At 29.5% G+C, this 20,818-nt stretch overlaps 1 protein-coding gene and 1 long non-coding RNA gene across 3 annotated transcripts; one reads left to right on the forward strand and one right to left on the reverse strand.

Moving 5' to 3' along the window:
- Positions 1 to 8,446: 8,446 nt before the first annotated feature.
- On the forward strand, positions 8,447 to 9,093 carry LOC112326465 (uncharacterized). Its single transcript, XR_002980034.2, has 2 exons — positions 8,447 to 8,553; positions 8,694 to 9,093. It is a non-coding gene; the product is annotated as an uncharacterized LOC112326465 (long non-coding RNA).
- Positions 9,094 to 15,124: 6,031 nt separating this feature from the next.
- Positions 15,125 to 16,807, reverse strand: LOC7457390 (transcription factor CPC). 2 transcript variants are annotated; one of them, XM_024594988.2, is made up of 4 exons: positions 16,593 to 16,807; positions 16,205 to 16,328; positions 15,446 to 15,560; positions 15,125 to 15,314 (listed from the first exon to the last, which is right to left on the reverse strand). In XM_024594988.2, the coding sequence occupies exons 1-4, from the start codon at positions 16,645 to 16,647 to the stop codon at positions 15,267 to 15,269; spliced, it is 342 nt and encodes a 113-aa protein (XP_024450756.1). In that variant the 5' UTR covers positions 16,648 to 16,807; the 3' UTR covers positions 15,125 to 15,266. The 2 variants fall into 2 exon arrangements, with proteins under 2 accessions (XP_024450756.1, XP_024450757.1); XM_024594989.2 differs by having other exon boundaries at positions 16,205 to 16,292; positions 16,593 to 16,806.
- Positions 16,808 to 20,818: the final 4,011 nt, after the last annotated feature.

The following is a 20,818-nucleotide window of genomic DNA, read 5'->3' on the forward strand; positions in this document are numbered from 1 at the left end:
AATGTCAAATTCTTTATTTATAGCAAGAAAATTGGACATTAAGCCAAAGATGAAAAAAATAGATCTGAACAAGGTAGTTATGAGAGAGGAAGGGAATTTTAAGCCTATTCCACTAAGGTTGAGAACATCTCAAATGAGGTATTGGAGAGGATCTTATTTGCAGTTGTCTCGGAGGCCAACCTAATCAACAATTCTAAGTAGTGGTGGGTTGATATATGTGCTATAAAACATGTTTATGCTAAAAAAATAATGTTTTTTCATGTATAAAGAAGTAGATGGTGAACAATTATTCATGAGAATTTTATCAACCTCAAAATTCAATGAATGGCTAGGAATTAGTTCTGGACGTTAGTCTTGAATTATTTCAACTCCATTGAATCTTTTCATATCCCTTGGTTAACTTAATGAATCATCAGAAATTAATTCTAATTGATTCCACATCCCTAACCTTTAGGTGGAGGGAATTCATTCTTTAAAGTAGAAGTGGGAGTAAAAAAGAAGAAAATAAATAGAAAATTTATGCTCTGTCTTATTTACTTTTGTGCTCTCCTTTCTATAACTTTAGGTTTTGTTGTTGTAGAAAGAGAAATTAAGTAAGCTTTCTAGTATGAGATATTGTTGTTGAAATTGTAGGAGACAAGTTGCACTAAAAACATTTGCAACATTAACAGTCAAATATAGCTTGAAAGACAAAAAAAAAAAAAAAAAAAAATTCAATATTTGATACCAACTTTCTGCCATATTGTCTTGTCTTTTGACTCGAAATTCTACTATAAGCATTTTATATAATTGTACTTATTATTTTTTTTATCTTATTCATATTTTTATATTATCTTATAAATATATAATCGATTTTTATTTTAAAAAATAAAATTCAATACTAGCTATATGAGCCCATTTTATCCAAAACGACACAGAACAATCTTTTTAATTAAAAGACAGATAATGATATTTTGAAATAATATAAAAAATTATTTTATAAATTTGTATCTATTTTAAAAATGTCAAACTATTGTAGAAAATTTCACATAATGATTAAGGGCATGTTTGGAATTGTAATAATGATGACGATTCAAGGTATTTTTTATTTAGAAATACATTAAAATAAAATTATTTTATTTAAAAAAAATTATTTTTAATATTAACATATCAAATTTTGATACGAGAATATAAAAATATTTATTTTAAGCAAAACAAAATAAAATTTGAGGGAGTGATCCCAAACACAACCTACGAATGTCAATTCTTCCCAAATTTGTATACTCAAAGAAACAAATGTGAACAATTTTACCAAGTTTCCATTATTGCACAAATGGAAAGTCCTGACCAATTTACGGGGCAGGACTTTCCATGAAGCTACTAAGATGCAGCCCCGAAAGCAGGACTGAAAAGGAGTGTAGGTGTGAACGATTGAATAAATCAACCAAGCGTAGAGAAATTGTATTGTTTCCCCTCGGTTTCAACATTTCGAGTGGACTTACGTAGCCTAAATTTAATAATTCTTTGATTCTTCTTGTCAATCATTATAGCAGCAGTGGAATGTTCTGAGGAAGCACGAATTCTAGAACGAAAAGGTCACGATCCCGCCGGCCAATGCATGACTTCTCAGCTTCAAATTATAAAAAGAAAACTCCATTTTGAACTTGACACTCGACCATATAGAACCAAGACCACAATCTTCCAGGAAGATGGATCATCACTTGAAATTATATCCACCGGCCGGAAATGGATAAAAGCATTTTATTCAGGTGGAACTGGTCCGGCGGTACTCATTTAACTAAGATATTGTTGTAAGAAAAAATCATTATTTATAGCAAATCATACCCTTTGTAGCCATATCATGTACTCATGGAACATAACTTTCATCTCAAATAATTTGTTCTGGAATGTTCAAAACACTTGTCTACTTTCTATTAGTCAAACCATCAATTACTTGATTTTTTTTACCACGCCTCTAATTAAAACTTCAACTGTTGTTATTTAGATATTCTATAATTTTATTTGAATAAAAAAAAGTTAAATTTGTACGTACAGCTCTTGAATTATCAGTCATTTAGATGAAAAAGTTAAATTTGTTCGTACAGCTCTTGAATTATTAGACATTTAGATGAAGATTCTTAATCCAAACCATTTGGTTTAGTGATTATTTCAGTTTCGTTACATGTGTTCTAACAGGTTAATTAGATTGATTAGAGTTTTTTTTAATTATTATTATTTTTAATTTTATTATTTAAATTAGAATGATTCGGAATTAGGATTATAATTTATCTCAGTTTACTTTATATTATATTATCTCAATTTCATGACTCTGATTACAAGTTTTGCGAATTAATCTCGGTTAATTCATGTCGTTTTTTTATTATTATTTTATTGATTCTTTTTTCAATCTCATTGTTCAACAATGGTTTAATTGGAAATTATGCTTCATAATTTATTTCAATTTGCTTTATATAGAGTTATACTAGTCTTATAATCCGAGTCGCGGATTTGGAAGGGTAACCTAGGTTGTCACGGGTCATTTTTTTAGGTCATCCCGGTCTCTTGACTTGAATAATTGGTTTAACGGTTTAACCTGGATTAATTATCCAGTTATTTTTTGTGTCTTTTTTAATTGATTTTTTTTAATTCCATCCATCAATATTAGGTTGATTGTGTAATTGGACACCATAATTTATTTTGATTTACTTTTTTAAGGGGTTACCTCGATCTCATGACTCGAGTCTTGAATTTGACTTATTAACTCAAGTTGACTCAGGTTTTTTTTATCTTTTTTTTTTCAAATTCATTATTCAATATTGGGTTGCTTAAGAATTGAACTTCATAATTTGTTTTGAATTGCCTTATATAAATTTGGCAAGTTAATCAAAGTTGACCCGGGTTGATCTAATATGTAGTCGTCTCAGTATTTAATAAAAATAATCATCTTAAATTCTTTTTTATTTAGGTTAAATTATGTTTTTACTGGTTATTTGGATTATATTTAAATCTGTCAAGTCAAACAGGGACATCAAGTAACATCAACCTCCATATATATTTTTTTACTATTAGAAAACACATTAGCAATGGTTGAATATCTTTTTACGTTAAAAGAAAAATTGATCCAGCCCGCAGCGTAGCGTAAATCAACGATCTAGTCATCGCAAAATCAACTCAAAAAAACCACTAAAATAATCTTTTCAACATCTCAAACAATATTGATATCAAAAAATCATTTTTAAAATCAAATCAAACTTAAAAAATTAAGTTTCTAGTTTTCAATTTTAAATTTTAAATCTTAAAATAATCCATTCCGGTGATGGATGGGTTTAAAATTGGTAAAAATGAACTCGTATTGATTAAAAATTTCATTTGATGGTGGTATCATCACTAATATTGGCTTAAACCTAATAAAAGGGGCCCTGATCATAGTTCGAGTATTAAAAAAAAAAACAGAGGGTATCAATTAAAAAAAATCTATTAATATCATAACATAATAAAATGGATGTTAAATCAAATAAAAAATAAAATAAAAGGTCTCCATCCAAATGACAAAAATATATTCGAATAATGATGTTATGTTACTTGGTGAAGTTTATTTTCCGATGATAAAGAATTCATTAAGAATAAAAGATAAAATTAGGAAAGAAACTTATTTACAGTCAATTTACCACTTCCTCTTTCCTTTCTTTTAAATATAGTTGTGAGACTCCATTTGATTATTAATTTAAAAGGAGTCTTAGATCATTAAATTAAATTATTGGGTCGATCTTTAAGCAAACCCTAAACCCCAGATCAAGTTGGTCGTTGGTCAATAATATACTGCATTAGAAATTAATAATCTAGTATGCTAAATTTAAACATATCTCAATTTTAACACAACTTCTAACCTCAATTTTAACATAATTTTTAACTAATCCAAAAAACAAACAACAATTTCGAAACTTAAAAGTTCAAATTAACAAACATAATTTAAATATTTAAAACACAAACTAAACTTAAAGTTTTAAATATCCACATGACAATAACCACAATTTATAATTAAAAAAAAATACAAGCTCCTTTACTTTTTGATGGTAGAATTTGGTTAAATTGATATATTGAGTTCTTGCATATAAAAAGAGTTTTTTTTTTATCTATAGTTAACCCGATCGAGTTTGGAATGAATTTAGCTAGGTCACCTTAATCTTTAAAAACCCTCAATTGAGTTTTTTATTGGACCAAAATCTTAATTAATTCAACCAGCAATCCAATCAAGATTAGCTTTGAATTAACCCTGAGAGGTGTAACTCAATTAGTTAAATAATAGATTTACTCCGTAGAGATCACCAATTCGAATCTCACAAACCTCAGGACTACTAGAGGTTTACATAGTCGTTAACTTCAGGGCTCGTGAAATTAATCAAAATACACACAAACTGACCCGCATACCCACATTAATAATAAAAAAAATAGCTTCCAATTCCAAGTTTTTTCAGTCAACTTGTCACTAGGTTTAATAATTATGCTTTTAAGATGACATTTAACTGGGAATTAATGGATTTGAAGCTTCTATTTTGAAGTTAACTCTTTGAAATTAATTTTCTAAAAATAAGTCTAAGTTTTTTAAAAAACAAATAATGATATTCTTCCTTATTTTTTATAGCTAATAATACTCTACCGTAAGGTTTTAATAATGTGAGCTATTAAAAAATCTATAAATTATTATTTGGTGTAAATAATTAAAAAAAATCGTATACGTGCATCCAAAATTGAACTCAAGTTATCAAAACCTCCACTATCCTAATTCTATTAAAATAAAATGAAGGATAATATTGGAAAGTGGTTTGAAGCCAAATAAAATTTTTTATCAAAAAATATAATTTCATTAAATACTTAAAAAGTGTAAAAATACATTACAATTTTTTTCATGAAATAAATGAAAATCACAAATATAAAAATTGAGTTTATTTGTATAGTTATAAAACTCGGCTCAGCTCGACAATCAAAGTGATAACCTGCTGACTCGAAGTCTGGTTTATTGGGTTAACATGGTGACTTGTCAACTTGAAATTTGACACAGATCAGGTTTTATATCGAACTATTTTTTTTTTACCCAAATGATATCATTTTATTTTTTTAAATTAAAATAATATTATTTTAGTTGTTTTTTAATTAAAAGCTCAGATGAACCTGTGATACTAATCCCGAGCCAAGTTGGGTCTTGTAGTTATGCCTATTTGCATGAAAGATTTTTATTTTGTAGGTTTTCAATTTACTTCTTAACTTGTGTGGTTGTTTGTTTTTATATTTTAAAAGTGTAAAATTGATATTTTCAGATCGTTTTGATATACTGATATTAAAAATAGATTTTTATAAAAAAGATATTAATTTAATATATTTATATAATTTTTTTAAAAAATAAACATTATTACACTATCAAAGAAGCTTTTATTCAATAATTTAAAGTTATTCCATGATGTGTTGCAATATTGCCTTAAAAAGTAAAAGACATTAAAAAGAAAAAAGAAAAAAGAGTAAGAACCGTGTCAGGAGGCCGGGTCCATAACCTTGAATTGGAAAATGATGGGTTCAAGTGGTCAGTGACTCAGTATATATTCAAAACGTGGGTCGCGTGGAATGTGGATGCGTCTCTGCAATAGAGTCTGTTCGCATTAATAATTGACTCGTTAAAACTTGAATCAAAATATCTCAGCCACCTCTAAATATTATAAAATAAAAAATATTATTTTAAATAAAAAACACTTTAAAAAATAATATTATTATTTTTTCTCAATCCCAAAACCCAAATAATTAGCATTGAGGTATTTTGGTCTTGCATCACCTTGGACACATAGAGTACGATCAAATTCAATTATACAAACATGTTTTGATCTATTCATTACTGAAACAAATTAATTAAATTATAAAATAAAAAATATTAATTGTTAATTAAACAATTATCAGTTGGGTATTTTATGCAAGCTACTATTTGAAGTAGAAAAGTTTAGGCCCTGGGCAGGGAGTGAAGCCCTTTTATTTCTAAATCTCCGCGTGGATCCATTGCTAGTCTCTTGCGACATGATTCCAATTTCCAGCATTTTCAAATAACAATTTCGCTAAAAAAAGAAAAGGAAACGAAAAAACCAAGCATATAATATTCAGTACTCTAGTCTTTCACCGCCCCAGTGATTAGAACCTAATAATTGTCAAGTACTTAAATCATAATAGCGGTATTATCCAATTAACCAGATCCATGCCTCCATTAAAAGCAGGACTCAAAGCTTCTGTTATCTGGGAATTAAGGGCCATGAAAACGCTCCTTTCCTCTTAGAAATGTGTGGTTCATGAGTGGGATCGTTAAGGACACAAGACGTTCCTCCACTCCAATTTACGGGTCCACAAGGATGGATTTGAATCGGTATATGGATAGAAATGACATATATATTATAAAATAAAAAACTTTGTGTTTCTTTAATAGATAAAATTTGTGAGAATAATATAAATTATATCTTGGAGTCTTTCTTAACAACTTGAGTTATTGGGTTGTAACGAGGTTATAAAAATCACAAGGAATATTCTGGGATGAATTATTCCTAAAAATTCTCATACATCATTTATGGTGAATTCAATGGCCTCTACTTCAAGACCACATAGGCTTTTCCTTGGGCAAATCTCTCCCTTAGGGGATATAAAAACTTTTCTGGGATAAATACCTGCACAAAGTCCCTTGGGAATGTTGATGGAGGACCCTCCGAAGATCAAGTTAGTACTAGGAATATTTATGTAAAGAACAACATTAATGAAAATATTAAAGAGCTTTTATAAACGTATAGAAAAGGTTGGAAAAGAAAGTCTAAAGGTCAGGAGAAGAAGCTGAGAATCAATCTTTTTTTAATCTTCTTTTATATAACCTGATTTGAACTACCTCATGTAACGTATGAGGGGTAGAAAAGTAGTTTTGTATGATTAAGATAATGTTATCTTACTGCTCGTACCATCACATCTAATTAATGTAAGTATGGACTGCTTGTTCGTATTTAACGAGATTATAATGGGTATCATAATTATTAACCCATGCTCAGGGTATGAGAGGTTCAATGTAGAATGACCCTTCAATCACGTACCCAATCTGAGGGACATTAGGCTTAATTCACTCCCTGAGCCCAGGAGGAATCAGGTTCAGCTCTTGACTGTACCCAAGAATGGTTAGGAACTACCGTGCTACTGCCCAACATAGAGCTGGGTGTGGTTGCGTCCTTAACCCATCACGGGGTTGGGCGCGGACGCGCCCAAACCAAACACGGGATTGGGCGCGGACGTGTCCTCGCCCAACAGGGGGTTGGGAGTGGATGCGCCCCAACCCAACACGGGATTGGGAGCGGACGAGCCCTCACCTAACGTGGGGTTGGGCGCGGACATGCCCAAGCCCAACATGGGATTGGGCGCGAATGAGCCCTCCCCCAACATGGGGTTGGGCGCGGACATGCCCTTACCCAACGGGGGGTTGGGCGCGATCATGCCCCTTCCCAACTTAGAGTTGGGCGCCGAGAAAGACATAATCTCATGTTGGGTTATGACTTTCATGTGTTGTCTTTTAAATGGGGTCAATTTGTAAAAACCATTACTCATCGGGTTGAAACGATTATTTGACATGGTATCAGAGTCTTGCTGAAGAAGCAGTCATGTGTTCAAATCTCATCACTCTCATTTTATTTGATAAAAATTAAGTATAATGTAGTGTGGGTCTGCACAAGTTTTAAGCTCAAAAGATTTTCACTTAAAGTGTGTATTTGAAAATAATATAAAACATAGTTTGGAGTCTCACTATCCTATTTTCGCATAGCAGGGTTATGAAAATCCATGCGAAGCAACTAGTCGTATTGTATGCGCCAATTGTCATTTAGCTAATAAGCCCGTGGGTATTGAGGTTCCACAAGCGATACTTTCTAATACTATATCTGAAGTTGTTGTTCAAATTCCTTAAGATATGCAACTAAAACAAGTTCTTACTAATGGTAAGAAGAGAGCTTTGAATGTAGGAGTTGTTCTTAATTTACTTGAGAGGTTTGAAATAGCTACTCCTGTTATTGAATTGAATTGGTTCTTTGATATAAAATTTATTTTTTTGTCTCTAAGACAATTGGGTATGGCTGGGCAATTGGGTATGGCTGGGCAGCTGAACCCAATGCTAAAAGGTTTGGTTGGGCCGCCAAATATTTTTAATTTTAATTTTTTTTCTATTCATCACTTAAACTTATATTTTATATATTTTTTTTATATTTAAAATAAAAATTATTAGCATCGCGGCCAATCTGCTAGTCCCTTAAATAATATCATGCACGAAACTCTCTTAAAGGGTAAACTGGACATTATATGCATTTTGTTGGGTAAATTTGGCAGCCACTACATAAATTTAAAATAATAGATGAATTAACACCACAATAAAAAAAAATTGGTAACTAACGTTTCATACCCGTGATATTTAATATAAAATTTTAATTGATATCACGCCAATTAAATTTCAATTGCTGTCTTTTTATTATTCCAGTTCCCAATAGTGTAGATCTCCTCCTTCTCTTCATGTTTATACGGATGGTAAAGTTCACAGTAACCTGAAAAGACAAAAAAAAAATCACAACAACAGTCAGTTTTATTTGATTATCTTCTTCTCCTCTTCACCGTTTACTTTTCTTTATTTCTCAATTTGTTTTCTTCTTCTTTGGTGATTGCTACAGCTTTGGTTTTTCTGTGTTGAGAAGGATTGGGTTAACTTTGGTGGCTGGTTGATGGGTCGGTTTTGGGGCTGTCGTTTTGTTTTCGGATTGATTGGGATGGAGGAGAGGTTGAGTGGGTTTTTCTGGCGGCTAACACTGGCGTGAAGGCTGCAGCTGTTTAAGAAGATGGTTGTGGTGAGCGGTGCTGCTGTGGGTGTTTTATATGAGTAGTGGATGCCAAGACAGATGGATGCCGTAGAATCCCTTGTCTGCTTGTTACTTGTTACAGATAAAAAGGGAAACTGTACAGTATCTCTCTCTCTCTCTCTCTCAATCTCTCTCACTCTGGTGTCATCGTTACGTGATGAAAAACCTTCTGTATGTTTTTGTGCAGTGAAAGTTTTTTTAAAAAACGTTTGAATTTTTTTTATTTTAAATTATTTTGATAAGTTAATATTAAAAATAAATTTTTAAAAATAAAAAAATTATTTTAAAATATTTTAAAATAAATTTTTTAAAAAAACAATCATTATTAAACCGTTAAATATTTAAAAACCACTTCATGTATAATACTATGGATTATTGGGTTAGGTTGTTGCATGTGGGATGTTTAGTAAGGTATAACATCGGGGTTGAAATTATTTTTATAAAAAATTTAATTTTTTTATATTTTTAAATTATTTTGATATTATAATATTAAAAGTACTTTTTTAAAAAAAATATATTATTTTAATATATTTATAAATAAAAAATATTATGAATCACACAAATGATAATACACTCCTAAACATTTCTTAAATGCCTTTCATTCGAAGCATGATAATTATTTCATGATGAGAATAGCGATAAAAATTATAATATACTATTTTTTAAAATAATATTATTCAGCTAAATTTTTTTAATTAGAATTTGGTCGCTAGGTTGTTGTGCAGAAAGGCAATATAAGATGCTTGTTTACGAATAATATTTTCTAAATAAAAGCCTTAGCTACTCTATTCGGTAAAAGCTTGTTCTTAGGAATTTTGGGGTGATTTTTTTTAGAAATCAGTACTACGTGGGAAGTGAAATATTCATCCCTGGATTGGACAGACAACACGGTTCCAAATAGTTACACGTGTGGCAAGAGGTCTTTTTTTTTTTTTTTTAGTTTAACGTGGGTGTCCGGGCCAGCTTTCGTGCACCTCAACTAATCCCACGGGTCCTGAAGTTAACGACCATATAAGCCTCCAGTGGTCATCATATGATCAATCACAGGGCTCGAACTTGAGACCACAGAGAGAGCAAACCTCTTGGTCCCAAGCTCTTGCCACTGGACCACCATCTATATACGAAGAAGCCCCTGAAATTATCATTCGATATTAGACATCAAAGTCAGTAAAAATTTCCTGGACAAAAAATTGAATCCAAGGGTCTATTTATTTTGTGTAAAATAATTTACTGGAAAATATTTTTTTATTTGTTTTTCACAAAATATTTTACAGAAAAATTAATTAATATAAAATATATATTTTTGTCAACTTTCAAACTTAATTTATTTACTTAAAAAAAATTTCAGCTTATAAAATTTTATAAATAATATTTTATTTATAATATTATCCAACTATTTTAACAACCATCTTGATATTAATACCACCACCACCTCTAGTTGAATTTAATAACTTTCTTAATTTATTTATTAATTATTCACCATGAGTGATTTTATTTTTTTTGCATTTCAAAACAAATTAGTGTAACTTGCTTCAATAAAAAAATAATTTCAAGAAACAAAGATATCAAACACAATCAGGTTTATTGTTTATATTCCAAGATCATGTATCTTTATGCATATCCATCTTTTTAATATTTTTATTTAGTTTTAATTATTGTCTATGATTTTTTTTGTTTTTATTATTACAAAGGATTGTTGATTTATTTAATTAAATTCATATAAAAAATTATTGATTTATGAATAGAATGTGCTGGGGGCCATATAACTAGCTGCTGCTAAGGAGACAATGAGCTGATCACTGTAATAAATGGACCTGAAAGGGATGGTCGTCGATCTCGTAACAGTCCTTTTTTGGATGGGCTCTTGGGCTTCAGACTTATGGGCTGGTAGTTTTTCTATATCCAACAAGAAAAATACACTTTCTCAAACCTTCTGTCCTAGCAGTTGTATTCATTCTTCAATGGTTCATCGATATATATTTTTGTCAAATTCATTACATGAGTTATAAAATTAAAATAATTTAAAAAATATATAAAAAATAAAAAACTAGTGATAAAAAAATTATTGCAATAAATGGTGTTTTAGCATTTTTGCAAGACAAGTAAAACTAATATTTTTATAAAAGAATAATAAAATAACACTTTGTTTAGCACTATTATTGAAGCCTATAAAAAAATTCAAGTGCTAAAATAATATATATTTTTTAGCTCTTCGTTTGGCATCTCACACCAGAGAGAGAGAGAGTCGAGCAGTTACTTTTGACGCAATCTCAAAGCTACACGGGCATTCTGCTTGCCGTACATTCCTTTAGCTGGCACAGCACCATCACCAAGGACTGCGGATATGGATCTATTTTGTTTTTGGGCTCGAAGACAAATATATAATGACGTGTGGTTCATATCTATCATGTTCAGTTTTGGCCGCCGCTACAAGGAGGAGAATTTCTGTCCCTCTATTCTTGGAATCTTTCAACGTGATCCCTTTATCTCTTTTTTTTTCTTCATTAAGAAGATCATCTTACTCTTGTCCCGCTAAGAATTTAGGAGGCGGTTGCTTTTTAAAGTGTTTTTTACTTAAAAAATATATTAGAGTAATTTTTTTTATTTTTTAATAATTATTTTTGACATCAGCACATCAAAATCATCTGAAGACATCAAAAAAAATAATAATTTGAAGTAAAGAAAAAAACAAAAATAAAATCAAAATTTTTCAAAAATATTTTAGAAACGCAAATACAAACAATTTCTTATTAATCAATCTATCGTGATGATCCTAAGAAATTGAGATGACACAAGTTTAATCACCCACAAGATTTTAAATATAACTTTGAAAAAAGACGAATTTATATGAACACCTTCTGAATTATTGATCCTTTATATGAAAAATCCATATTCTTTTTTTTATTTGGATTGACACCTTCTCTATCATGTAAAATATTAACAATAAACTCATTATATTACCTTCCATCGGCTTTCTCTAATAAAACCCACAAGATATTGATCATGTAAAATGTAATCATAGTGTATATTTGGTTCTTGTTTGTTTTTGCATTTCAAAAGCGTTTTTGAAAAAATTTAAAATTTTTTTATTTTTTTCTTTGCTTTAAATTAATATTTTTTTTTGTGTTTTTATATCATTTTAATACGCTGATGTCAAAAATAATTTTTAAAAAATAAAAAATATTATTTTAATACATTTCTGAGTGAAAAAACACTTTGAAAAGTAACCGCAACCATATTTTTAAATATATAAATACGGAAAATAAAAAAAATTAAAAAAAAACATTGGAAAAGATGAAGACTGAGTACCAGAGAAAAGAAAGAGTGACGCAACCATGTACACGTAGCCCTCAACCACTCCAACAATGGAGGTTGGAAGGAATTTGATGCCCATATGATATTTTGCGTTGGTGGGGTACTTCTTGATGGGAAGTATGGCAAAGGGATTTTAAGATCTTAATGCTGATGTTCTTAGTTTCAAATTTGATTTAATGTTGTTTTGGTTTTCATGCTGTTATATGGGAATTGTTTGAGTTCTGGAATCTTAAGTTTGAGAGGGGCATTATGGTCTTTACAATAAAAAATAAAAATAAAAATAAAAATAAATTTTGAAGTCTCTAGTCGATTATTTCCTTTGGACTTTTTAAAAAAGAATTGAACACTCAAGTGAATTATGTTTCTAAAAGTCAACAGGAGTAACTTGTACTTAAAGGAATTAAATTATAATAAACAAAAACCTGGAAATAAGAGGGGAAATCATTGTACTTTTCTTAAAAAATTAAAAACTATGTTTTTTTTCCTTCCTTTTCTTTTTCTTTTTTTTCTTTTTACTTTCAATTTAATTTTTTCATATTATATTTATTAAAAACTAAAATTCATAATTTTTTTCATTTTATTTTTTATGAGGTTACTAATCTCATGATTATTATCTAAGATTTGACGAGTTAAGCTATTTTTTATTTTTCTAGTTAATTTTTTAAAATTTTATCATTTAATATTAGGTTGATTGAAAATTAGGTTTCGTGATTTGTTTCGATTTGCTTTTTAGAGGATTATTTCTATCTCATGACTAAAATTACGAGTTTAGTAAGTCAACCTGTGTTATCTCAAGTTGTTTTTTAATTAATTTTCTTTCAATTTTATTTTTCAACACTGAAATATTGATTGCAAAATAGATTTTTTAATTTGTTTCAATTGGATTATCCTGATCTCATAATCCAAGTAGTGAATTTGACAGGTTAATCTAAAATAATTTGAGTTTTTTTATTCAATTAATTTAATCATTCAATAATAAATTTATTAGAAATCAAGTTACATAAATTAAGAATATATTATCATCCGCCTACATGGTTACAACATTACAGCATATATATATATATATATATATATATATATATATATATATATATATATATATATATATATATATATATATTCAATCAGCAATAGAAGCAAAATAAGCTTCAACAGTAATCAATCTAATTTTAATTTAAAAATGCATTTAATCCAATTGAATAATTGCCCAATCCTCTTAATCAAGGTTGTCAATTCCGTTTCGGTAGGTGTTTCGTTTTTTCAATTGGAATGGAATGTTTCAGTTTCGGAGTGTTTCGGCATGCCGTTTCGGGGTTGTACTGTTCATATATATATATATTCAATAAACATAATTCAAATTCAAGATAAATTAATTATAAATTATGCAATACAAACACAATGCCAAACAAATATAATTTTAAAATTTAAAATATTTCTAAATAGTCAAGATTAAATAGATCTTTAACTTAAAGTAATTCAACTTAAACAAAATATTAAAATCTTATGAAAGTAAAATGTTTTAACACAAATATTTTAAATATAAAGTTAGGTCAATGTTATCAAGGCTAATGGAATCTAAAGCATCCCTTGTTTTGCTCAAATTCCTACAAAGTATAAACATGAAAAAAACAACATGAATATAAACCATATATATTAGTGATAAATCTAATTTTAAAAAATTAATATCATTGTTAATGAAAATAGTAATAATAATTTTCAATATTATTATTAATATCATTGTTATTGAAAATAGTAATGAAAAAGAGTTTTTTTATAATTGGATGGTTTAATTAATTAAATTAAACAAGGTTCAATTTGATTCAACGGCTTTTCAAGAGCGGAACGGAACATGTGGAATGAAACCAGAACGTTCCGGGTGAAATTTAGCCGAAAAATCCGGAACGGACCGAGATTTAAAATGAGATGAAATTTATTCCGTTTTGTTCCGTTTTTTGAATTGGTATGGAACGTTTCGGCCATTCTGGACGAAACGGAATGGAATTGACAACCTTACTCTTAACACTGATCGCGTCAAGATTTATGATTTGGATGCGCTTTTAGGAGATTATAGCAATGTGTTAATGTTTTGAAACGTTTTTAAGATTAACAAAATGTGAATTAGAATGTTAGAACAGTTGGTTTAGAAACACATTTAATAAATACATTTAAGATCAATTTTATTGTGGAGTCCACTCATCATTTGAGTTAAGATTTTGTTAAAAATTATTTTCTAACATGAATACTTTAATATAAAATATTAAAACATTTAAAATTAATTATGAATGAATAACAAAATAATTTTTAATTGACTTGTTTTTACAAATCCAAAAACTTCACTTTTACATCAAAAAATTATAAAATTTTCTTATAACTTATATAATAAAAAACTAAAGAATTAAAATTAACCTTATAAATCACCATAAATTTTAGAGAGAAAAAGTCGTAGACCAAGTAGCTAGATTTAAGTAATACGTGCTTGCTTAGCCTGTATCTAGGTTTTTAAATTGATTTTTTTTTTTAATTTGTTATGTTTTATACCTAAAAGTCTAAAGTCCTAAAAAATTTTTATTTAATACAAAGCATCAGAATTAATTTTTTTTATTCAAAATTAATCATGACAGTTCGAGCTTCGGCTAGGGGCTATCATTAGTAATTGGAATAAACAAGCATATTTTTTCAATAACATTCTACTTTCAAGGATAAATGATCGAGTTCTTGACAAGAATATTTATATTTTTCGTCTGTATTTTTTCAACAAGTAAATCATGTTTACTTTATTATTATATTTAAAAAATTAAATTTAGTTTAATACTTTATGTTTTAAAGGAAGAAGGAAAGTCCGAAACCCAAAATGAGAATATTTTTGGCGAGGCAGGAGATTTGGTTCCTCACCTTCCCCGCCCTCTACAGAACAGAAAGACATCAACAAATGGACAAGAAATTTATATTTCTTTATTGTGAAATTATATAAAAAAAATCCTCGATCTTAAATTTTGGGGAACAGCTTGCGTTTTCCTTCATATGATTTTGGGTACAATCATGGAATAGCTGTTCAAATGTTCATAATCAAAATTAGGGCCGATAGGCGAGGGAAATCACGATCACTGTCACTATGACACACTGCATAAGAAGTCCAATAATGGCAGAAAAGAACATGAGAGAGAGAGAGAGAGAGAGAGAGAGAGAGAGAGAGGCACAGGTACATTTCCAAACAAATTGATACAACCTAATTAAGAGGTATTAGGAATTACATCTCTTTTTTGTTCCTTTCGTCGACTGGCAAACCCTTCACAGTGTCTCATAATCCAATATCTCTCTATTTCCTCAGCTTTGCGGCCTGGAATTCGACCTGCGATCAAAGCCCACCTGTAATAAATCATGAATAAGAGAATTCCGATTAATCTTACAAAACGGAGAATAATACTCTTCTTTCTTTTTCTGTGAACACATGCACCCAAAGCAGCAGCTAGCCAACCTAAAAATTCTTTTACTTGGTTTCTTTTGTGGTTCGTGTTTCAGAATATAATAACGATTATTTTTTAAAGTTTTTTTTATTTAGAAAAACATAAAAAAAAATAAACCTTAAATATACCTCCAAATCGAATCATTGTGAAAATCCTACTACATCACATAAAGAAGGATGATATGCATGTAGTATTATTCCTCTTAATATATAGGTAATTTTTAAATTGTCTTTGAGAAATTCCTAAGGCATTATCTCACAGTGCTCGCCCTTAAAAAACAATTTCCTTTCTTTTCCAATTTTTTTTTAATCTTCAGAGAGAAGTAGAAATGATAATTTTCAGAAGGACGGATCATCAAATGAGACCCATTTTTAGACCATGTTTACATTATATAAATAGAAATTTAAACTATGACTGGATCGGATCCATCACACACGCCACACAGGGCCCATCGATTAATTGAAGAAGAAGAAGAACTTTCCGGTTTGCATTGCGAGAAAGAGAGGGTAAGTTTCTTGATATACACTCTTAAAAAGGATGCTTTACCTGTCTCCGACCAGCTTATACATTCTGTAAATGAGATCTTCTTCTTGTTCTGACATGTTGATGAATTCCCATTCAATGCTGCTTACCTCTACCAAATCATCACACAGAAAGAGCTGTGAAGTAGCTAGAAAGAAAACGAGAAACTGTAAAGAGAAACTATTGGCCTCGCAAGAAAGGGGGAGACAAGGGATCGAGAACTCAAACAAAAAAAGTTAAACACGAAACGTACGTAGGAGGGAAAAGAAGAAAACGATCTTAATCTTTGAGAAGGTAAAAGAGAATCCACAAAGGGAATTATTGCTTGGTTGAAGCAGCAAAAAGAGGAAGGAAAGAAACTCTTTGGATTTGAAACACCATAACAAGTATAATTAAAGCGTAGGAAGCTCACCTTGATCAGAGCAATGAGTTGTTGTCTTGGCTTGCTTCCTGCGACGTCTATCCATTTTTTTTATTTTTTGCCCCTGAGCAGTTTCAGTGAGGAAAAAAAATACAGGGAACGAGATCAGGGAACGAGCTGAGACAGGGGGGGTTAATTAATAAAGAGAAAGACAACCCAACCCAACAGGATTTTCGAGCGTGAAAGTGAAAGAGCCGACAGTGTATTAACAGTTTTTTACCAAGATATATATATATATGTTAAATTTAATATCCTTTCCTTTGGGAGTGGTAGCTTTCATTTTTAAAAATATATATTTTTTTTTAAAAAATTAATATTTCTTTTAGAATATTAATTTTGCTATTTTTTTTTTTAAAAAAAACTTACCAATAAGCAAAAATAGTGGATAAGATACAATAAGAAACCCTGTAATTAAATGAATCCAGCATATTTTGAAAAGACCAATTTGTGCGAGGAAAGCGCGATGCTGTCCCTTTCATGAATGGTATAATTGTCTTTTCAGCAAAAGGAGAGCTCGAAACACAGGAACTTGGACCTCGGTACAATTTGTATTTTATTGGTAGGACCTGTGGTTTGTTCATCTCCCTCTATCAACGCAACTTAACCCATGATGTTTGGTAGTGTGATTTATAATATTTTTTAAAATATAATAAAAAAATATTTTTTAATTTTTAACATTATCATATTAAAATTATAAAAAATTTATAAAAAAATTATCAATGCTTTTTCAAAGCAAATTTTTTTAAAAAAAAATACCTAAAAATACAAGCTATTGTATTCCTAACAGCCAATCAATACTAAATTTAACAGTGTCAGCTCGGTTGGGTTGGGTTTCTTTTTATTAATTAACCCCCTCTGTCTCTCAGCTAGTCCCTTGATCTTTTTTCTCATTATTTTTTCCTCACTGAAACAAATCACAATTTGCTTCTTGGTACGTTGTTACATGTCATGGGAAATACAACAGTCAACCTTGTTGCTATTTCAAAATGAATTGTACAAATTATGAAGAAGAGAGAAGAAAAAGGAGAGTGAAAAAAAATTAAAGAAAAAAATATCATAAATATATTGAAACTCTGATTATAAAACTAGTAGTATTATAAAAAAGATCTCGATAAAATGAGTACAACTATACCAAGAAATATCATATACGGTGATCGGAATAAGCTACACTTGTTGCTCATAGATGACAAGTGGCTCATTTGCCTACGGTGACCAGTGTGACCCACTCCAATCACAATTGATTATTTTTCTTGGTATTGTTGGATTCGTCTTATCGATATCTTTTTAATAGTACTAGTATCGTAATTAAAGCTTTGGTATGCCTTTATGATCTTCTTTTTTTCTCCTTTTTCTTCATAAATAATAATGAGGAGAGATTAGAGAGAGAAAAAAAGGACTGTGGAAGCATATCAAAACTCCAATTACAACACCACTAATATTATCAAAAAAAAAATCTTGAGAAAACAAATTTAACAATATTAAAAAGATTATTAACGATTATCATAGTAGAGTAGACTATACTTACCATCAAAGACAAAATAAGCCACACTTCTCTGTGTGTGTGCAGAGGCGGAGCAAAAAAAAAATCAAGGGGGGTCAAATTAAATAATGTTACAAGGGGGATTTTCTTTCTGAGACTTTATTTCAAGAAAGGGGCTGGAGAAAATTTTTCTTGCAGGGACTGGGACCCCTGCCAGCCCCCCTTACCTCCGCCACTGTGTGTGTGATCCCTCTAGGGGGCAACACAAGGTATGGTGGCATACTCAAGGAAGAAAAAACATTTAAAATCACCAAGTTATTCTACTGTTTATTTAGAGTTGTATTGTTAAGGTGTTTTTACTGTATTTGAAGATGGTTTTTAAATTACATTTGAATTAAGAAAAAAAGTATTAAATTTCATGTTTTTTCAAAAAAAATTGAATGATTCTGATTTTTCAATTCAAATAGAACCTATGTCATGTTATCAAACATAAATCTGAGTAGTTTACGGTTGGTTTTTAATGTTGTTGGCTAGTTTTTCATTCTTAAAAAATGTTTGTAAATGTTGAGCATGCAACATGTCCGAACATAAATTTAAGGCAAGCCTAACTTCCTCCTATTTTATTGAGAAAATAAATAAATAAATAAATAAAACGCTGCTGAAAAAAAATATATTAAGGCATGTGTAAATTGCATAAGAGCAGGTTTCATTCTTAAGAAGTAAATCAAATAAAATCATGGGAGTAGAGCGTTTTGATTTTATGATTTTGGCACTGAAATGACAGTGAATGAACTACAATAAAATGCTGCAATTTATGCCAATGTGGAAGTAAAATCCATGAGAAGAATATAATTGATAGTGAGAATTTACATTGACATAGTCAACCTGATTTGACCTTGCTGGCCGTGGGCTTTTTTCTTGATCAAATTCTAAGTCGAGTTTTAAAACTATAATAATAATTATTTTTATTCTTATTTTAACCATAGCCAACAATCAACCTGATCTATGAATTGGGTCTTGTCCCGGGTTAACCTTCAAGTTAGGTTTTAAAACTATAATAATATTCACTTTTATTTTTATATTAACTCGGGTCAACTCTTATGACCCGTGACCTGGACCTTGTCTCGGATCGACTTCCAAGTTGAGTTTTAAAACTATTATAAAAATTATTTTTATTCTTACATGTTTTAGTTGGACACTTTTGGAATTGAGAGTTTTTTACAATGATATTTTAGAAATAAAAAAAATAAATATTGTCTTTTAAGTCATGTCTTCTTTGTATCTTTTGTTTTGAAAGTATAGAAATTCACTCTAAAATTATCTCATAGATAAATGTATTTTTATGTCTCTATCTTTAACTATTCAGTCAAACATATTTTTGTCTTATTATCTTCATCCTTTCTATTCCAGGACAGTAACTAAACGTCGTCTTAGTTTGCATAAACTTTAAATCACAAATATCCAAGTGAATTAAACTTAGAGGTTCATTACTTTTTTCAATTGAATGAAAAAAAAGTTCTTATGAATTTTGAGTCTAAACAAACCTCACAGTTATGATTTTTCTAAAAAATCACACTAGGTAATAAATTAAGATTTATTAATTTTTATATATAATTATAATTCTCATAATTTAACCTTCCATGCTACATATCACAAGTCTTAAGCAGACAAAAAGAATAGGCATTATTATTATTATTATTATTATTATTATTCATCGTTATAATAGTCATGTATTAATTGTTGTGTTGGTGACCGAGGTGAACCAGAAAACATAATAATATAGACAATAGTATAGACCAAAAATTAACATGTTCATTTTAAAAACTTTATCAACAAAGTGATTAACCTCTTTGACACTGGCTTCAATAATCATACCATTTCTTGGATTACTTTGTTGAACTTTATTTATGTAATCATTGGTTGGGTACATTGTCTTGTTGCATATATGTTTAGTTGCATTAGTGTTAACCTACTACCATACAAGATTTTTAATCAGGTTAACTTTATAAATAACAATAAAAATATTCATTTTTTAAATTTTACTAGCGAGGTGATCAACCTCGTTGATATTAACTTTAATAATTATATCATTTCTTGTATTAATTTGTTGAGCTCTAATTCGGTAACCCTTGGATGGATTCCTTATCTTGTTGCAAATAAAACGCTTGCTATTAAATGTTTTGACAATACTTTTCCCTTTCTTATTAAGCATTTTATTTAGGAACTTTACCACTTGTTTCATAAAGTTTGCTTTGAGGACTATATCAGAAAAGTTGGCTCTTCATTTGGATAACTTATTGTCCTCTTCTACCTCTAGCCTCAATATAGGTCTTTAACTCACATTTTCTTGCTATTATGCTTAAGATAATTTTTGAATTTTTTCTAAGATGATAATAATTTCTTAATAATTATAGTCATTTAAAAGTATTCACTTATAAATACATCTTTAGCGTAGATATAACGCAAGGTACGTTGAAACACTTGAACTTGACCCATAACAATCTTGGAGTCAATTATCTTAAAATCTAAAATTTTATTAACTATGAACTTTTTCATACCAGCAATTTCAACCTTGAATTTTTTATCCAAAATTTTTTGAAGTAAATTTATTTTCTTGATTGAATTATACATATCATTTTATGTATTATCGGATCTAATCATGATATAATTCTTACATACAAAATCACTATGATTCTATAGATCCTAACCTACCATAACAATGAAATTATATTCACTA

Source organism: Populus trichocarpa, chromosome 2, assembly GCF_000002775.5.
Source record: "Populus trichocarpa isolate Nisqually-1 chromosome 2, P.trichocarpa_v4.1, whole genome shotgun sequence".
Classification (NCBI taxonomy): Eukaryota; Viridiplantae; Streptophyta; class Magnoliopsida; order Malpighiales; family Salicaceae; genus Populus; species Populus trichocarpa.

Excerpts from the sequence above, each read along its gene's own strand:
- LOC7457390 (XM_024594988.2), bottom strand. The coding sequence starts at position 16,647 with ATGGATAGACGTCGCAGGAAGCAAGCCAAGACAACAACTCATTGCTCT. Across the intron at positions 16,329-16,592 it reads AACTCATTGCTCTGATCAAG|CTACTTCACAGCTCTTTCTG; the intron begins GTGAGCTTCCTA and ends TTTTCTTTCTAG. Across the intron at positions 15,561-16,204 it reads TATAAGCTGGTCGGAGACAG|GTGGGCTTTGATCGCAGGTC; the intron begins GTAAAGCATCCT and ends GATTTATTACAG.